At 44.2% G+C, this 16229-nt stretch overlaps 1 protein-coding gene across 3 annotated transcripts in view; it reads right to left on the bottom strand.

Annotated features, from left to right (window-relative positions):
- Positions 1–16229, bottom strand: part of CFAP74 (cilia and flagella associated protein 74) — a 2332202-nt gene that overhangs the window by 1759507 nt on the left and 556466 nt on the right. For all 3 annotated transcript variants that reach the window (XM_069610170.1, XM_069610172.1, XM_069610171.1), the window contains exon 8: positions 8237–8410. In XM_069610170.1, the coding sequence (XP_069466271.1) occupies positions 8237–8410 (174 nt within the window). The remainder of the gene's footprint in view (positions 1–8236; positions 8411–16229) is intronic.

The raw sequence follows: 16229 nt of genomic DNA on the forward strand, positions 1-16229 counted from the left end.
GGTTCTCCTCAAGTTTCAGAGAGGCAGGGAGGCTGTTCCAGTGGGAGGCCTCAGCCGAAGACCGAGATCTACCCCCAGCTCATTTCTTAGAAAAACAGCTGACCCTGAGGGAGTTTGAGGTGAAGGAGTGAAGGGCTTGAGAGGGAAGGTATTTAATGAGGGAAAGCTGAAGGTATTTGGACCCAGGCCCCAGAAAGCCTTGGGGATAATGCAGAAGATCCTGAATTTAATCCTTGCAGCCACTGGGAGCCAATGAAGAGATTCCAGGGCTGGAGAGATATGATCCCAGGACTTGAGGCCAGGGAAAAGTCTTGCAGTCCTGTTATGGATAAGTTGCAAAGGGTGGAGAGTAGAGGCAGGTAGATTTAGAAAGAGGCTGTTGCAATAGTCCAACCTTGAGAGAACCAGGACTCGAGAGACAGTGAGCTTCTGGGGGAAGGAGAGGAAAGGCAGAATACCTCTGAAGAGGTGCAGTAGGAAGTTTGACTTTTTTGAAACATCAGATATGTGGGCAGAGAAGGAAAGCATGGAGTCAAAGATTACCCATTGGTTCTTGGCCTCGCAGGTGGGGATAGGAGGAGGATCAAGGGAGGCCGGCCAAAGAGTGACAGGAAAGGAGGGTGAAGATGTGCCGATGAGGAGGATCTCAGTCTTGCTGGCATTCAGGCAGAGATCATTGGCAGCACACCAATCCTGAATGGCAGGCAGGCAATCGGAGATGAGAGAAGGAGAAGAGGTGGCTGAGGGAAGCCTGAAAATGAGTTGAGTGTCGTCAGCATAACACTGGAAATTTGAGCAGAAAATAGCAATGCAGTGGGCGAGAGTTGCCAGGTATCGGTTAAAGAGCCAGGGTGAGAGGTTGGACCCCTGGGGAACACCGCAGATAGAGAGGGAGATAGAGATAAGGAAGGGCCCAAGTTGGACCTGGGAGGGTCGATCAGAGAGGAAAGAGGTCAGCCAGGCCAGAGCGTGATCGGTAATGCCCAGGTTGTCAGAGACGGTTGAGCAGGATGGTATGGTTGACCGCGTCGAAGGCAGAACAGCGATCGAGTAGGATGAGGACAGAGGGAATGTTAGAGTAAAGGTTGGAGAGCAAATCTTTGCAGATGTTCAGGAAAGCAGTTTCTGTTCTTCTGGCAGCTCTAAAGCCAGACTGATGGTCGTGGAGACAGCCAACAGAATTGGAATGAAGGTTAAGCTGAGAGATGGCCAACATTTCCAGGAGTTTGCCAAGAAAGGGAGTAATGGAAATTGGGCGATAGTTAGCTGGACAAGAAGGATCAGCTGTGGGTTTCTTGAGAAGAGGATGCACAAAGGAGTGCTTCAGAGGGGAGGGGTAGGATCCTGAGGCAAAGGAGTGGTTGCAAAAATCAGCAAGGGCCAGAGCAAGGGTGTCAATGTGGTCCTTGATGGTTTTAGAGGAACAAGGATGAACCTCGTGGCTAGCGGTAACCCACCAGCCAGTAGGCTAACCGTCGACGGAGTCAGCAACGTTGACTGACCCTTTCCAGAACCTGGTCTCAAACCCGCAGAGACCGTTGACGAGGATGCTGATGGAGCATGGGATTTTGCCTTCTTATGGCTCTTCACAGAGGAAGCATCCTCAAAGGGTCCCAAGCTCTTCTTACTAGAGGGAGTACACTTCTGGGACCTGCCGGTCCTGGAACAGGCATGACTGTGCCGGAAACTGTGTCAGAGGCCTTCCCTTCCTCAATCCAAGCCACTAACCTCCAGTGGCGATCCGTCTCGGTCTTCATTGAAAAGGATTGGCAGATGGAGCATCCGTTTGTCTCATGGTGAAGACAATAAAAGGCACTTGAGTTGCCAATCCTCAACGAACATGTTATTCAGGCAGCAGCTTTCACAGGCCCTGTCATCTTTCACCCAAGTTCTTTCACATAGGGTCACTGCCCACCCTGGCTTGCCAGACGTTTATTGCTTCCATGGCATTCTCAACTCTAATTCAAAGTGTTCATGCCCCTTTTCTTTTTCCTTTTGCATAGGGTATTTGTTCAGTATGGTTTCTAAGTCTTCCGTAACCCTGATAGCGCTCACAGATGTTATTCACAATGTTCATTTTCCTCTAAATCCCCATTTCATAAGGTATTTGTAAATTCACCTTTCTCACGCCCCCATAACCTGGATAGCTTTCACAGCCATTATTCACAATGTTTGTATCTCCCTCAGTCCCCTCTGCATAGGCTCTGGGTATGTTTGGGTTTCTCAGGCACCCGTGACCTGGATAGGTTTCCCAGCTGTCAATCACAATGTTCATACCTTGTAGTGGTATCCCCTAAGCTTGTTGGCTTTTCCCGCTGCTACTTGCCTCTGTAGCTATGGTCTGACAGGTGTGGAGCTCGGGGACTCTGTCTCCCTCATACGTTCTGGCCTCTGCGACCGGTCTCGGCCTCCGGGCCCACCACTGCTCACTAGCGGTCATGCCACCAGATGAGATGCAGGGATTGCCGTCTCGGCTGCCTATCCAGCCTTACTTCCTCTGTCAGGGAGAACGACAACTCTTAGGCGTTCGCTGATGCTCACCCTCCTTGCTGCCACTGGTTCTGCAGCTGAGCGTGGCTCTGCTTTTTAAGGACGTCAATGATGTGTGGCTCGCCTCAGCGTAGCGTTCTCTCTTCTCCGTAGGAGTTTCCCCTCTTGTACACGCCACATTTATAAACAGAATGGTGTCCTCGTTTGTAATCATGGCATTCAGGCTGTATTCAGCATTGCCAGTAGCCAATACCAGTAATGAAGGAACTTTGTAAAACATAGTTATTGTAGGAGATATTAAAGACTTTTCCACATCCATATAAGTAAACAACTCAAGCAACCATCTGGCAATCCGTATGTGCACAGGAGTGGTTCACTTTACCCTTCATACTTCTTTGACTCTGCCTCTCCTCAAAAACACTATCTTCAACCTGGCTACTACTCCTCAGCCATTTGCCTCTGTAATCCACCATGTTTGTGCTGACAGCACCTGGCTTGGTCTGAAAGGAATGCTGCTACTCTTTCCTCAAATTGAAGGAGGGAGACCGTCTTTTCTCTTCTCACAGCACCCCTGCCATTCAGCATAAAAAGGGTACTTGGCCATTTGTGTGACCACCGCCTCACCATAGAGTTAACGTCCAAAGCGGATCACCCATCTTTCTGCTCAAAGTTATACTTGCGCAGTTAAGCTTCTCCAGAGCTCCAAATATATTCCACAAAAACAAATCCATTCCGACATTTGAAAACATAACCCATCTTTCACATAAAAATTTGGCATGCCAAAGCTCATCAATCCGTGAATCAGAAGTAAGAATGTGAGTTGTTTTGCTCTTCGAAAGGCTTGGCAGGCATTCTGCTAACATTTGTGAGGCCTATTACATTAAGTCAAATGTTGGATGATCGTCAAAAACTACAGTTGGGTATACATTTGGTATCATTTTTGGCATGCATTCATACAGCATTTTATATATATTCATCAAATTACGTTTTCTTCATTACTTTATTTCAGCAGTATATGCCATACAAATTGAAAACATATACAAACAATATTAAATCAGTTCATTCCAAGTATAAAAACCTATTAAAAATACAGTGGTGTATGCAAAAGGTGCAAACAGTGCATAAACAACAGTACAATAATCAGAATCTTACAGTCAAATTCAAAGTGCAAGTAGTCATATAAATGACCTTTAAAACACACAGTAAAACCTTCAATACAGATCAAATAACAAAAATAAGAAACCCTATTCATTGGAAATCGTAACAAATTAGAATTAAGTTGTACAATTTGGCAAAACCTATTAAAAGTTGGTAAACTGCAGCAAAATCTGCTCACTATCACCCAATCTTGCAAACCAAAAGAATTTCAGTCATACAATCTCCCCGAGTATTACTGCAGTGAAGCCACTGTAGAATATGTTGATGCTTATGTTAAAGGTATTCTTACCGTGTACCATCACCACCGGAGTGGTCCCTAGGTGCTCTGGTGGATCTTAAAAGGATGGAGGGAAAAAAGGGGTGTTTCTGGGGGGTAATAGGGTGTAGCGGGAATAGGAATGTAAGAGTTGTGATGTCCTGTTGGCAGCTTCAGTTCAGTTTGAAAAACATAATTGCGGTTTTCGGGTCAGAGCGAATTCCCATGTGCTGTTGTGCCGGGTTATGTGTTGTTAGTCTGTTGTTGCAATGTGGTGAAGTATGTGCGGGTTGCTGTGCAGAGGAGTGGTTGTGTGAATTTCTGTATGCTAAGTGTATGGGGAAAGTTGAGGTTTTAGAGTTGGATTAGCAGGTTTTCTATACCTCTTTGTTTTTGATAGTGGGAGAAGGTCTAGATTTCACAAATGGTAGACAATAAGAAAAACACACCTAGATTGGGAATTCCTAGATAGTGGGATAAAGGCCTAGGTTTTACCTAGTGGTATACAATGAGAAAACACACCTATAGTTGAGAATTTCTAGACAGTGGGGAAAGACCTAGGTTTCACAGAATGGTATACAATGAGAAAGCATAGCTAGATTTGGGCTCCATAGATGTTATGTCATGTTAAAGGACATCCACAACGTGCAACATCAACCCCGGAGGGGTCTCCGGCTCTGCAGCAGATCCGAAAAGTAAGAGGACAGGGTGAGCCAGTAGGGCTGAGCGGGAAGGAAGCGCAAGGGCGCCATGATGTGCTGTTGGCAACTCCAGCTTGGGCCCACACCGCTTGCTGAGATCAAGTGTACACCATGGTTGGTAGCCGTCTAGCCGCCATGTGCTGCTGCATGTTTTGTTGTTGCGGTGCAGTAAAGTGCACGTGCCCCGTGTTGGGGAGAATATTCATTTTAGTGTTTATTCCTCCCTCCTTAGAGACCCCCAGCTCTTTTGCTGGACTTTGTACTTTTAATTCTATGTGTTTTCTGTGTTTCTTTTGGTTTTGGAGTCTGACAAACTCCATAGGCATCATCTTTTTACATTGTGTCACACAGCACCTTCAGTGCAGTGGCACAGGGAACTATTCCAGATTTCCCCAAGGTTTAAATACCTTCTCTTGGTTAAACTACTGTTTCCAAGAGCAGTGAAGTGAAATTGACTTTACTTACATTTGTAACTTTCTAGACCCAGCACACACTATCTTACAATAGGGTGCGGGAGGGGTTACTTAGTATCCCCTTTGTCTAGTTTCTCATGTAACATTTTTATGTTACCCTTTCTACAATTAATGGCTGGTGGCAGTGGTTTACTTTTCCCTACCATTGTGTGTTTCTACCGTGGGCTGCAAATGCAGCTGCAGTAAAGCCCCAATGGGTGCTCATTTTGTCAAAATGGCCCACTCTTCTTTTTTCGCCATTTCTTGTTGTAAAGGTCCTTCTTGAGATTTACTCTGTGTGTCAAGCCAGGTTTGGTCCCTTTGTTTGTTTTGTCTTTGGCGGAATTCACCAGTGAAGCCTGCCTCGGGCTCCAGCGTGTCTGGCAAGGCAGGAAGTAAGGGAGGTGCCTGAAACTCCCTGTGTTTAATCCCCTTGGTTACAAGGATGCACCCAACAGTCATTGGCCTGCTGTGTAAGTGACAGCTAGGCTGCGAATGAATGGGAGAAACCTGCATAAAAGGCGAGGTCTTTGGCCTGGAAGGCAGAGTCAACCACTGGACAAAGGAATCCGAAGAAGAACTTGGAAGAGACGCTTGCTGCAACTCCTGGACTGTTGGTTTGCGCAGTGAAGCCCTGCTGCATTGCTGAAGCTCCGAATTCACCTCGACTAGCGAAGCCCTGCAAAGGACGACTTCTCCCCTTGGGTTGGTGGACCAATCGACCCCAAGACGAACTCATCTGGAAATCCTCTCGGAGCTGGCTGTACTTCCATTGCTGCTGCAGCAACCGATTACCAGGGAGAGGAACACCAGAATCAAGTGTGTCGTCTTTAAGTCAGACCCAAGCTCCAGGAAGATCCTCCGGACTCCCAGGAAGCAGGACTGATCGAGCCTGAGCCACCTCAACAGAGTGCTGGACCCCAGATTCGAGGAAAGTCCAGAAGGTATCCAAGAACCGCAGTGGTGCTATACGCGGGAAGCTGAAACCGCTGATCTGAAGTATACTCATTGCTGCCGCAGGCCTTTAATTCGTAGTGCAGGAGTCCCCAGACATCCTCCCTTTTGTCCCCACGACTGAAGCCCAGGAACAACAGAATCTGCTATACTACAACTGGAACAGAAGCCAGCTGGAACCAATTTCTTCAGACCTAAGATACTGTAAAACTAAAGGGTACTTACCTCGTGTCATATAGCCTTGCTAGCTCTCACTTGAGACTTGTCTTGGATGCTCTTGCAGAATTGCTTGCAGCTTTGCCCCTCACACATCTCCCAGCTTGTGGCCCAACAGCAATTTCGTTTTCTACAAAGATTTCTAAAACATTGTGCAAGACATTTTACTTACCTTCAAGAAGTGCTTCAGCTCCCCTAGACCTTTGCTCAATTGACATTGGATGTCCTGGCTCCCTGGAAGACTCTTCTAATCTCTGATTTTGTGCTTTAACTATCCCTCCAAAGAGTCACACATTCTATAACTTGTGTAGCTGGGAAAGGGTTATTCTTCATTGCATTGGGGGGCCCGGGGAAGGGGAGGGGGTCAAAAGTACTTACCTGCTTAAGAATATTTGCTAACCATTGTTTTATTCCCAAAACCTTTCCATTTGACACCAAACTCAGTATTGCTCTAAATGTGCCAGTGATATATCAATGTCTGCAGTGTCCTGGTTATTTAAGTCACCTCCTGGTGTAGGAAGTGTATGTGTGCCATCCCAAATGGGTATCTACTGATTTATTGAAATTGAGAGTGTGCATTTATTATCGTATATTTTTGTGTTACATATTTAATCCCTTCTAAGGACGGCTTATTCAACTGACTGTTCAATTAATAAATAAGGTAACCAAGAAACCTTGAATGTAAGTGTTTATTTAAATACCTGTCACTGTGAAACTCTGTGTTGCAACCCTACAGCTCACATTGACCCCTCTTGAGATAAGCCTGGCTGCTCAGTCACTCTACCAACTTGTGTAGTACATGCTTATACCAAAGGTTGGGTTAACTATTGCCAAGAGGACAAGGCTGGTGCAGTCTCTCACAGGGTACGGCATACAGTCTTGCCTAACACCCACTGTGCCATAAAGGGTATGGTTGTTCTTGGTTAGAGTTCGAGAGGTGTATGCAGAGGGGGGAAATTGTAGTATCGTTGGTTGTTGGCAACGCTGTCTGGATGTGGTACAAGCTAATCTTCACAGTGAACAAGGTTGGCTTCACAATACTACCTAGAAGAGGCTGGTTACAAGATGGTTAAACTTGGGTAAGTGAGGTGAATGCTGACCATGGCTGATAGGTGAAGGAAGGCTGAAAGCCTGAGGGTGAAGGAAAGAAATCTTATTGTAGTTAAAGAGTATTTCAGGATGGCTAGTTCACATAACAGCATGATACAGGACATGAATACCATACTACCGTGGGCAACCATGGATATATGTTTTGAGAGAAGTGGGTCAGTTTGACTGAGTGCAGTGATTGGTGTCCCTCCCCGACTGCACCCCACTTATCTTGTTGGCCGCTGCTGTTTGATGGCTACCGGCTTCCTCTGCTGACACCTGCAGGCACAATCTTGAGCTGCTTCAGAGAGGGGCTGTCCTTTGCCTTGGAGTCCTTCGCCGCAGAGGCTGCAACAGGCAGTGGGCTGCGCTAGCATGGTGATTGTTACGGGGGCTATGGACCGATCGAGGCTGGGGGTGGGATCACGCCATGGCAACCTCCAACAAAACGGGTTTGGGTGAGGGGTCAAGGGTGGGGGCAAGGGGCATGCACACAGTCTAAACCGGTGCAGGGGGAGAGTAAAAGGAGGCCACTCACCTGCGAAAGGGAAGCTAAAATGCGGGATGAGGGGCTACACACGAGGTTCTAACCCTTGGTGTTGTGGGAGGTGACAAATTATACAACCAACATTCATCATGAAAGCAAATGTTGCTTTTGCAAAATTCACACATATCTTGTAACCAGGTTAAATCAATTTCTTCAGTAAAATCTACCAACAAAGGACCATCTAAAATTTCAAAAATCATAAATGAATGAAGATAGTCCTCAAAGTCCAGGCATCGTAAAACTGATATGAATCGGTTGATGTTTGCATAAAAACACAAAAATGCTCTTTTCAATAGCACTACAAAATGGTACAAACATGCCAAGGGATAAAACATTTTATAAGAAAAACTACATAAACGTGTCATGTGCTTACTTTATGCTTGCTTGCTGTCTGCGCTTCACCTGTTGGTCAGCAGTCTCCTTCTTCTGCAGGCGACGGTCTGCCTCCTCTGTGCGCTGCTGCTCCAGCGCTGCCTCCTCCTGCTGCAGCTTCTCACGTAGATTGTCAAATTTGCCCTGCTCAATCTCGATCTGCCAAAGCTCGGCTCTTCAAAACAAAAATAATGATCAGCAAACAAGGGTGTTAGCCTACAGCACCCAAAAAACATACTGGTCCTCAACCTCATCCCCCATAGAGCCGTGGCAGTGTCTGAACAAGTCAACTTTGGAGGCAGCCAACATGGAAAATGTAAATGTTTTCTGCTACTATTAGGCTGATTCCAGCCTCTAAACTCACAGGAAAGGGACATCAAGACATTGAACAGTGCCTGAGTAAATGCATTGCACATCAAGATCTACAATTTCTTTTCTCAGAGGCCACCTTCCTGGAATTATGTTGTGGCCATAATACATTTGGTAGGATGGAAGGTTAGTTGTATGACTGAAGAGAATAAAAGGCCAAGACACTCACTGTAAGATTGGGAGATTGTTTCAAGTGATTACCACAATTGGTAACTACGGTACCTGCATACTGTAATCCCGGGAATCTGACTGTCTTAAAAAATATCTCTAGGAGTGTGGCACGGATGCAGATCTTTCCAAATATTGCATGTAGTAGTTTCTAAAAAACAATTTTGAGGATCAAAATAGATTGTGCACAGAAGCAGATAATCCCACCACAATACAGTGCAAAATAATGTATTAAAGCGTTAGTGTTGACCCTTCACTGCATTAAATTGCAAAGGAAGTGAGAAGGCAAGCTTCCGAGATGTCGACATTTCCACCTACTTTGGGGAGTTTGAGAGGAGTTAGAAATGAAAGCCGGACACAAAGTTGTCATATTCTCAAAATCAGACATTTTATTGAATAAAAAGGGGTTGGGATAATACCTCTCTAGTCCTATTCGAAAGAGAAACTTCCCTACCTAGAAACTAAAGCTAAGGGTCTGTCTGTGTCAGGATGTCAGTTCTTAAAGAAAGCCGTCCTTGTGTCCAAAATGTCCTATTCTGACTGTGAGAAACCAGAAGGTGTCTCTCCCACTAGTCCCTGGGGATCTTTCATCCAGGTGGCCAGGACACGGCCATTGCTATTGGATTGAGTTCCTGGGGGTGGACCAGTGCGGGAGGATCACCTCGGTGAGGCGTATTCAGGGAGTGGGACACTGGATGATGAGATGCGGTATACCCTTCCCTGTAACATCTTTACCCCACCCTACCCGGTAGGATATTTAGGAACTCTACCCCCACCACCGTTTTACAACACAAACACTTTCTCGCAGAGAGCCCACTATAAGGGAAAACAGACTAACACCCGAGCTGTGTACCTGACATGTCCCAATACTATGATAAGGCTAGGTCAGGCAATTAAATTATCGACAATCACTCACACCTGACTTCCATTATACTTCCCCACATGGATAAAAGGCGCAGCACGAGGGCACACTCTGAGCGAGGTAAAGTACACAAGGAAACAGTAGTTTTGAGATGGCAGCTGCGCACGAGGGGAGACGGCAAAACACAAGGGGATCGCAAGGAGGGAAATTCCTTGACCTTTTCGACAAGGAACCCTTACTTTCCAGAGACCTCGAGTATGGAAAGCGTTAGACCAGGAAACCAGCTGAAAAATCCTGCATTGTGTGTCAGAGATACCCGAGGCTCCCGCATCAGTAATCAAGGCAGGGAGAATCACCAGCCATTGTGGTACTGTCCTGGGCTACAAGGGCAAAGCAGCATCAGTGAAGTCAACACAGACGGTGAGTTAGGGAGACCGAAACAAGACCGGTGTGTGTTGAAGCCAAAGTTGCAAGCAGCAACATTGTGTGGCGAGTGCTGGAATGAACATTGTTAAAACGTGTGATAAGAGATGCGAAAACTGCTGATGAGTGATTGAAGCTACAATACCTTTGACAGAGTGGTCGATTGAAGGTCTCCGTAAGGTATCCAGCTGAGAAGTAATGACAGTGGATACATTTGGCCCGAGCCTGGCAGAGGGAGACCAATTCAAAGAGAAGGAATAAATGTGAATCAAAGTGGTCCCGCAATGGGTCAGGTAAAATCCTGTGCACAGTCGAAAGTCTTCGATATTGATGAAATGGAGAATGTTTGGAAAGTACATGAATTTGGTCCAAGCTTGACAGAGGGAGACCAATTGAAGGTTTTGCGTTAAACTGGGTTTGAGCCCGCCAGAAGGTGACCCGGGGTGAACAGTAAATCACCCGAGAAGTTGTATATGTGAAATTCAAAGAAGAAAGGAACTTTGATGTTTATCGTGTTGCATCAGGCCCTCTGAAAAGAGAGACTTTGAATGACAAAGAGACTTGGTAAAGAAGGCCCTGATATGGAAGTTTTTAACTGCATCCTCCTGCTGGAGAAGCCAGAGACTGTGCTAAGCTCGAATGTGCCGCATTGTCCCGTGCTGAAAATACAGGGAAGGGAAGCCAACAGCTTGAATATCCTGACATACCATTTCTTGAACACGTTTCTTTTGCATAACATTGTTTCCCGACACTATTTGTATTTAGAAGTAAGGATTGGCAATAGGTTTATTAGTATAGGCCCTTTTATTTTGACAGACTCAACTAGGACTGCATTATTATTATTTGATGGTCGTAGCTTGCTCCCATCTTTAGATTTAGGATTACATAGGTGTTTTTCAAACCCAATTGAAGTTCGAAAAGCACCCTTGAACTGTGGTCACTTGTGTCTGTCTTACTGTTTGATACCATGCCTTCCTTACATGACTCTTGCACTAAAACAAAACAACAAAGGGTGCAAGGAAATGTCTGAGTCTTGATGTTGGCACAAATAGTTTAAAACCAAAAGTATCAAAAATAAAAAAAAACATTTCCAACGAAAAATGTTCTCCAAGGTATAGACCCTTGGATCCAGAGGATGGTTACCTTCCCCTGGGTTTGTAGATAGGATGGCAAAAATGTATTTTTAGATAACAGTTCATTTGTGTCTTCACTGGACTTACAGAAAATAATGTCTCTTTAGTTAACAGTGCTTTTGGATCTTTGATGGATTCACAAAGTTCTTGTTTAAACAATAAGTTATGTAACACTATTTCTGTAGTACTTCTTGTAACTTTATAGATCACCTGGTATACTCTCCTGGCAGGAATTGTCATATAATTTCAGCTGCCTGGTGTACTCGCTTGCCATCAATTCTTTATGATTTTCACAGTTCTTTAGTTATCATAGTTCCTTGATTAAACTATAACAGCATATACCATTAGGTACTTGGCATATCTGTCTATGGTAATCTGTATTCAATCTTCTCCATGCATTGGCATCTCATGCTTCTACATTTGACTGGGGTTTATCTTCATACTTTGCCCTGTCTGTATTCAAACACACTTGGCCTTTGAACGTTGTCCTGTCTGCATTAAAACATTCTTCTTGTTGAGTGCTGAATTTTTTATTTGCCTTGACTGTGTTCAAACAAACTGTATTTTCGGCATCAGCAGTATTATCGCATTCAAAAACTTGTTGGAGCTGTGAGAAACCAAAGGGTGTCTCACCCGCTAGTCCTCGGGGACTTGTCATCCAGGACACAGCCATCGCTTTTGGATCCAGTTCCTGGGGGTGGACCAGTGTGAGAGGATCACCTGCATGAGGGGTCTTCGGTGAGTGGGGCAGAAATAGCCGATGGTGAGACACAGTATTCCCCCCTTTTTTGTTCATCTACCCCACCCTATTTTGTAGGATTTTCCGAAGTCCCAACTCCCCCCAACCAAACACAAACACAGTGCCGATGAAGAGGGTGATAGAGTAACCAGACTAACTCTCTCACATCGTACAGGACATGTCCCATTAATCGGGTCAGGCAAAGTCAGGCACTTTACTCTAAATGCAAACACCTGATACCAGTTAGTTCTCCTCACACGAATGAAAGGCAACACCAAAAGACACAATCTCAGCAAGGCAAAACACGAGTACCAGTAGAACTTCCAAGACAAAGGCACACCTACTGGAGTAGATCAACGTACCAAGGGACGAGAGCAGCGGGCCGAAAACCCCAAGGGTTCCATCTTGGAGGTCGTTGCCTCTGACAGACCGTGAAAGACATGTGGAGAAGGCCAGATCCCACAAGTGAAGATTGCATTGTGTTTCAAGGACACCAGCGACCCTCCCAGGTGAACGGCAGAGGTTGGGAGGCGAGGCCAAACCTGTGTACTAACCTGAACTCGTGAATTGGAAATAGCAAAACAAGAAAGAAGCACATACAGCTGGTAAGTTGGCAAGTGACCTGAGAGACTGGTGCGTGTTAAAGCGAATGAAGTAGCAACAGTATATTGCAAGTGAAGGCTGCACGCATGAAGATGAGATGCAAAGAAAGGCAGATCTGTGAATGAACTTTGTGGTAAAAAGCAGCTGCGAGATCAGCAATAATGGTAATAAACTGATCCGGCGAAAGGAAGTAGCTCATTTGAAAGTCTATGTGAAAGGTACATTGTTTGAAGCTATAAAGTGAACAAACAGCATAAGTGAATTAAGCAAGAGTAAATGTAAACTTTGAGTCAAAGTGGTCCTGCGGTGGTCTGTAAAGAGAGCCATGCACATTTCAAAGTCTTCGACATCCAAAAGGGGTCCTAGCCCGATTGAGGGAGACCCAAAGTACAATAAACTTGGGGAAGGGAGCCCCTTGCAAGTTTGTGTTAAACTGTGATGTGAGAGGTCTATGCCTGACAGAGGGGGACCAACATGAACTATGTGCTGTAAGGTCTGAGTCTGGAGGAGGGGGACCGTTGTGAACTTTACATTGGAATACAATTTTAAAAGTCAAGAAATAGACTTTAACGTGGAAGCCCAGGCGGGCCTCAATCCACGTTTTTTGGAACTGCTTAGAGTGTTAACAATCAAACCAGAGGGTGTCATCATGCCTACAAGGATAGCCTTACTCCGTGAGGTTTAACGTGAGGAGGAACTATCTTTATTCTTAAAGTTGGATAAGAAGAGGATAGGTAGTTTAGAATGAAAAAGATGACAGATGAGAAAAATACCTTTATTGAACCAAGGCTTACACAAATCAGTGACTGTTAGTGGGGATTTGTTTGCGATACCAAATAAAAGATATCCCCCTTTGGGAGCCAAATCAAGGGGAAAGTCTATAAAAGAGTATAATGTAGCTTTAAAGAAGTAAAGTAAGAAAATGTCTATTTTAGGTCAAAAGGCCATCTAGGGAAAGTTGTGCACATGGAATTTAAAAAATGAGCCATCCATGTTAAATATGGGAATGATTTTAAACCACCATTAATATTCTCTCTTTTGGTCTACCTATATGATAGTTTCACTTTATTAATCCCTTTCCCGACCTCCCTCTTTTACTCTTGTCTTACCCCCTATTTCTCTACAAATTTATATAGCATTATATTGTAACTTATTTGTTCATAGATTAGCCAATTGTAAACACTAATTCTACATCTTTACCTATTATGAATATTATTTTTCATTTTCCTTATTGTTAATGTGTATGCACCATATTTCTATAACTGTTATGATTTTGACATTATCTAGAGAACACTAATATTTCTGTTGTAATGTAGCTCACATGAAGATGTTAGCATTGTGAAGATTTGTTTTCAACATGAAGCAAGTTAAAATGAATATTAGGAGCCCACATAGAGTAGCTTTTGAACAGATGCACCAAAGCGTATTCACTGCCTTCTCTAATGGTTACTAAAGCACTTTCTCAACACATAGTTCTAAGTAGCATCACAAAGTTACAGAAAGTACATAATGCAGGTTATTAATGGAGACCGACAATGAGGAAAGAATGGGAACACCCAAACAATATTTGAATATAGAAATAATTAAACCACATTCCTCCATGCCTGTTTAATGACATCCAAAAACAAAAGAAAATGTTTTCTAAAACCTCCAAGAATGAACAAATACAATACCATATTTTTTAAACACTTTGTTATTAGCATTTTCATACAACCACAACATCAAAAAAAAACACAGTTCCCTCCCACCTCCACCCCATATCTTCATATACTGGTTGATCCATTAGGGCGTTGCCTTTCTCCTCATAGTCAACAGTAAACTGTTATTTGTGCTCTGAAATTTCACAGTGGACTGGCCATTGTAGTGGTGACTCCCTCTATCCTTCTCACCTCTCACCTTCAACCCTCATCCCTTCATGCGGTTTCAAATCATTGGCTTTCGATAGGTCGTTCAACAATTGGGTCCAGTGTATTGTCACTACCTCCCCTTCCGACACAGTTTCCGCTTTCTGCAGTATTGTCAGCTCTGCTATACCCCACCTATGAACATCCCCCTGCCACATAGTAATTGTCGGACCCTGTGGGCATTTCCAAGCTATCGCCACTCAGCGTTTGGCAAATATCAGCAGGAATCGACTCATCCTGTTCCGTACCTTATGTTTTTTCCCTCCTGGGAGGATTCCTCAAATGCAAGTTTCCGGGTTGCACTCCAGCTTAGTCCCCAGCAATTCGTTCACCCCCTTGATCACCTTATCCCAATACTCAGCTATTACTCCACATTCCCATATCATGTGCCAGAATCCCGCCGGACCTCTGTCACACGTGGGGCACGCATCCGACAAGTCCTTATTTATCGTCTTCAACATAACTGTGGTCACATATGTTCTATGAAGAATGTTGAAACAATACCATATATTTGAATGAAATATGATTAGCTATTCCCACACTTCACGATTATGTTTGCATACCACACTCTGTAATTTCACTCCTTTCTGAAACCCATTTGGTTACAGCAGCGGTATCCAAGCTAGGAGATGGGATGGGTGATATTTGGAACAAACCGTTCAAGCCACTCCAGAGGAGTTTTGTCTTGAGTGGCTTGCAAAGTCCTCCATGGGGTGTATAAGGTGCAAGTTGATGAAGCAGGTAAGTTTGTGATCATCTCATTTCAATTTAAAGGCCATCCTATTAGCATGGCAAATGTTTATTATCTAAATGCGTAAGAGAAGTCATGTTTCCCTTCCAATGTTTCTAGTTGCACAAAATTTGATTGGAGATGTCATAATATGGGCTGGCAATTATAATTCCATGCTAAGTAAATGTAGAGGTAGATCCTGGCTAGCTTGGGTAAACTGCGAGCTGGAGGTCGGCCTACACCAAGCTACAATAATAGATATTTTGGACTTGGATGCTTGCATGAAGGGCATTTGGCAGGCCTTGGTGGGTACGTTGGGTCGATTACTGAGGATTCCATTACGGAAGTGATGGATAGATTATGGAATCTGAGGAGGGAGGCAGTATCGGGTAACCCAGATAAATGCCACAGGCTGTGTTGGTATTTGAAACATAAAGCTACATGGGGATGAAGGATCATGGGGCATTTAGCATACAAAAGGAGGGAAGGAAGTTTGAGGGGGCTGTAATGTGAGGGGGTCAACTGCTTGTATTTCTCTCAGTATTTGACATTTTATTTCAAAGAAAAAGTGCAAATAAAACCTAAATAAGTATACTCTACCAAGGAATTCCCTACCTTTTCTAGGATCCAAGGGCAAATTTCCTAGCATACACAAAACTGGCCCTCACTCTAAACAACAGAACAATCAAAACAAAGCATAAACAACATAAATAAAAGATTATCAAATAACCAGTGTTTAGGATGACTTCTACTTGTCCTCGATAGATCTCATTCCCCGAGGAATGTTCAAAGTCAATTTTTTCCAAGGAAAAATAAAGTTGTAAGTCAGTTGGTGCAAAGTTCCAAAGAAACAAAAGTTCACACAAACAAAAATCTACTGCTTACAATACCTTCTTCGGTTGCTCAAAAGATCCCTTTTCCAAGTTCCTCAAAGTGCACAGTACCAATGGCAATCCTGGACAGTCTCCTTCCAGGATAGAATGAATAGAAGTCCAAACAAAAGGTCGAATTCAACTTGAAAGACAATTCTTCTTGTGTAACCTCTGCGGGGTCGTGAATACCT

The sequence above is a fragment of the Ambystoma mexicanum genome, chromosome 8 (assembly GCF_040938575.1).
Source record: "Ambystoma mexicanum isolate Mex_15411 chromosome 8, UKY_AmexF1_1, whole genome shotgun sequence".
Lineage (NCBI taxonomy): Eukaryota > Metazoa > Chordata > Amphibia > Caudata > Ambystomatidae > Ambystoma > Ambystoma mexicanum.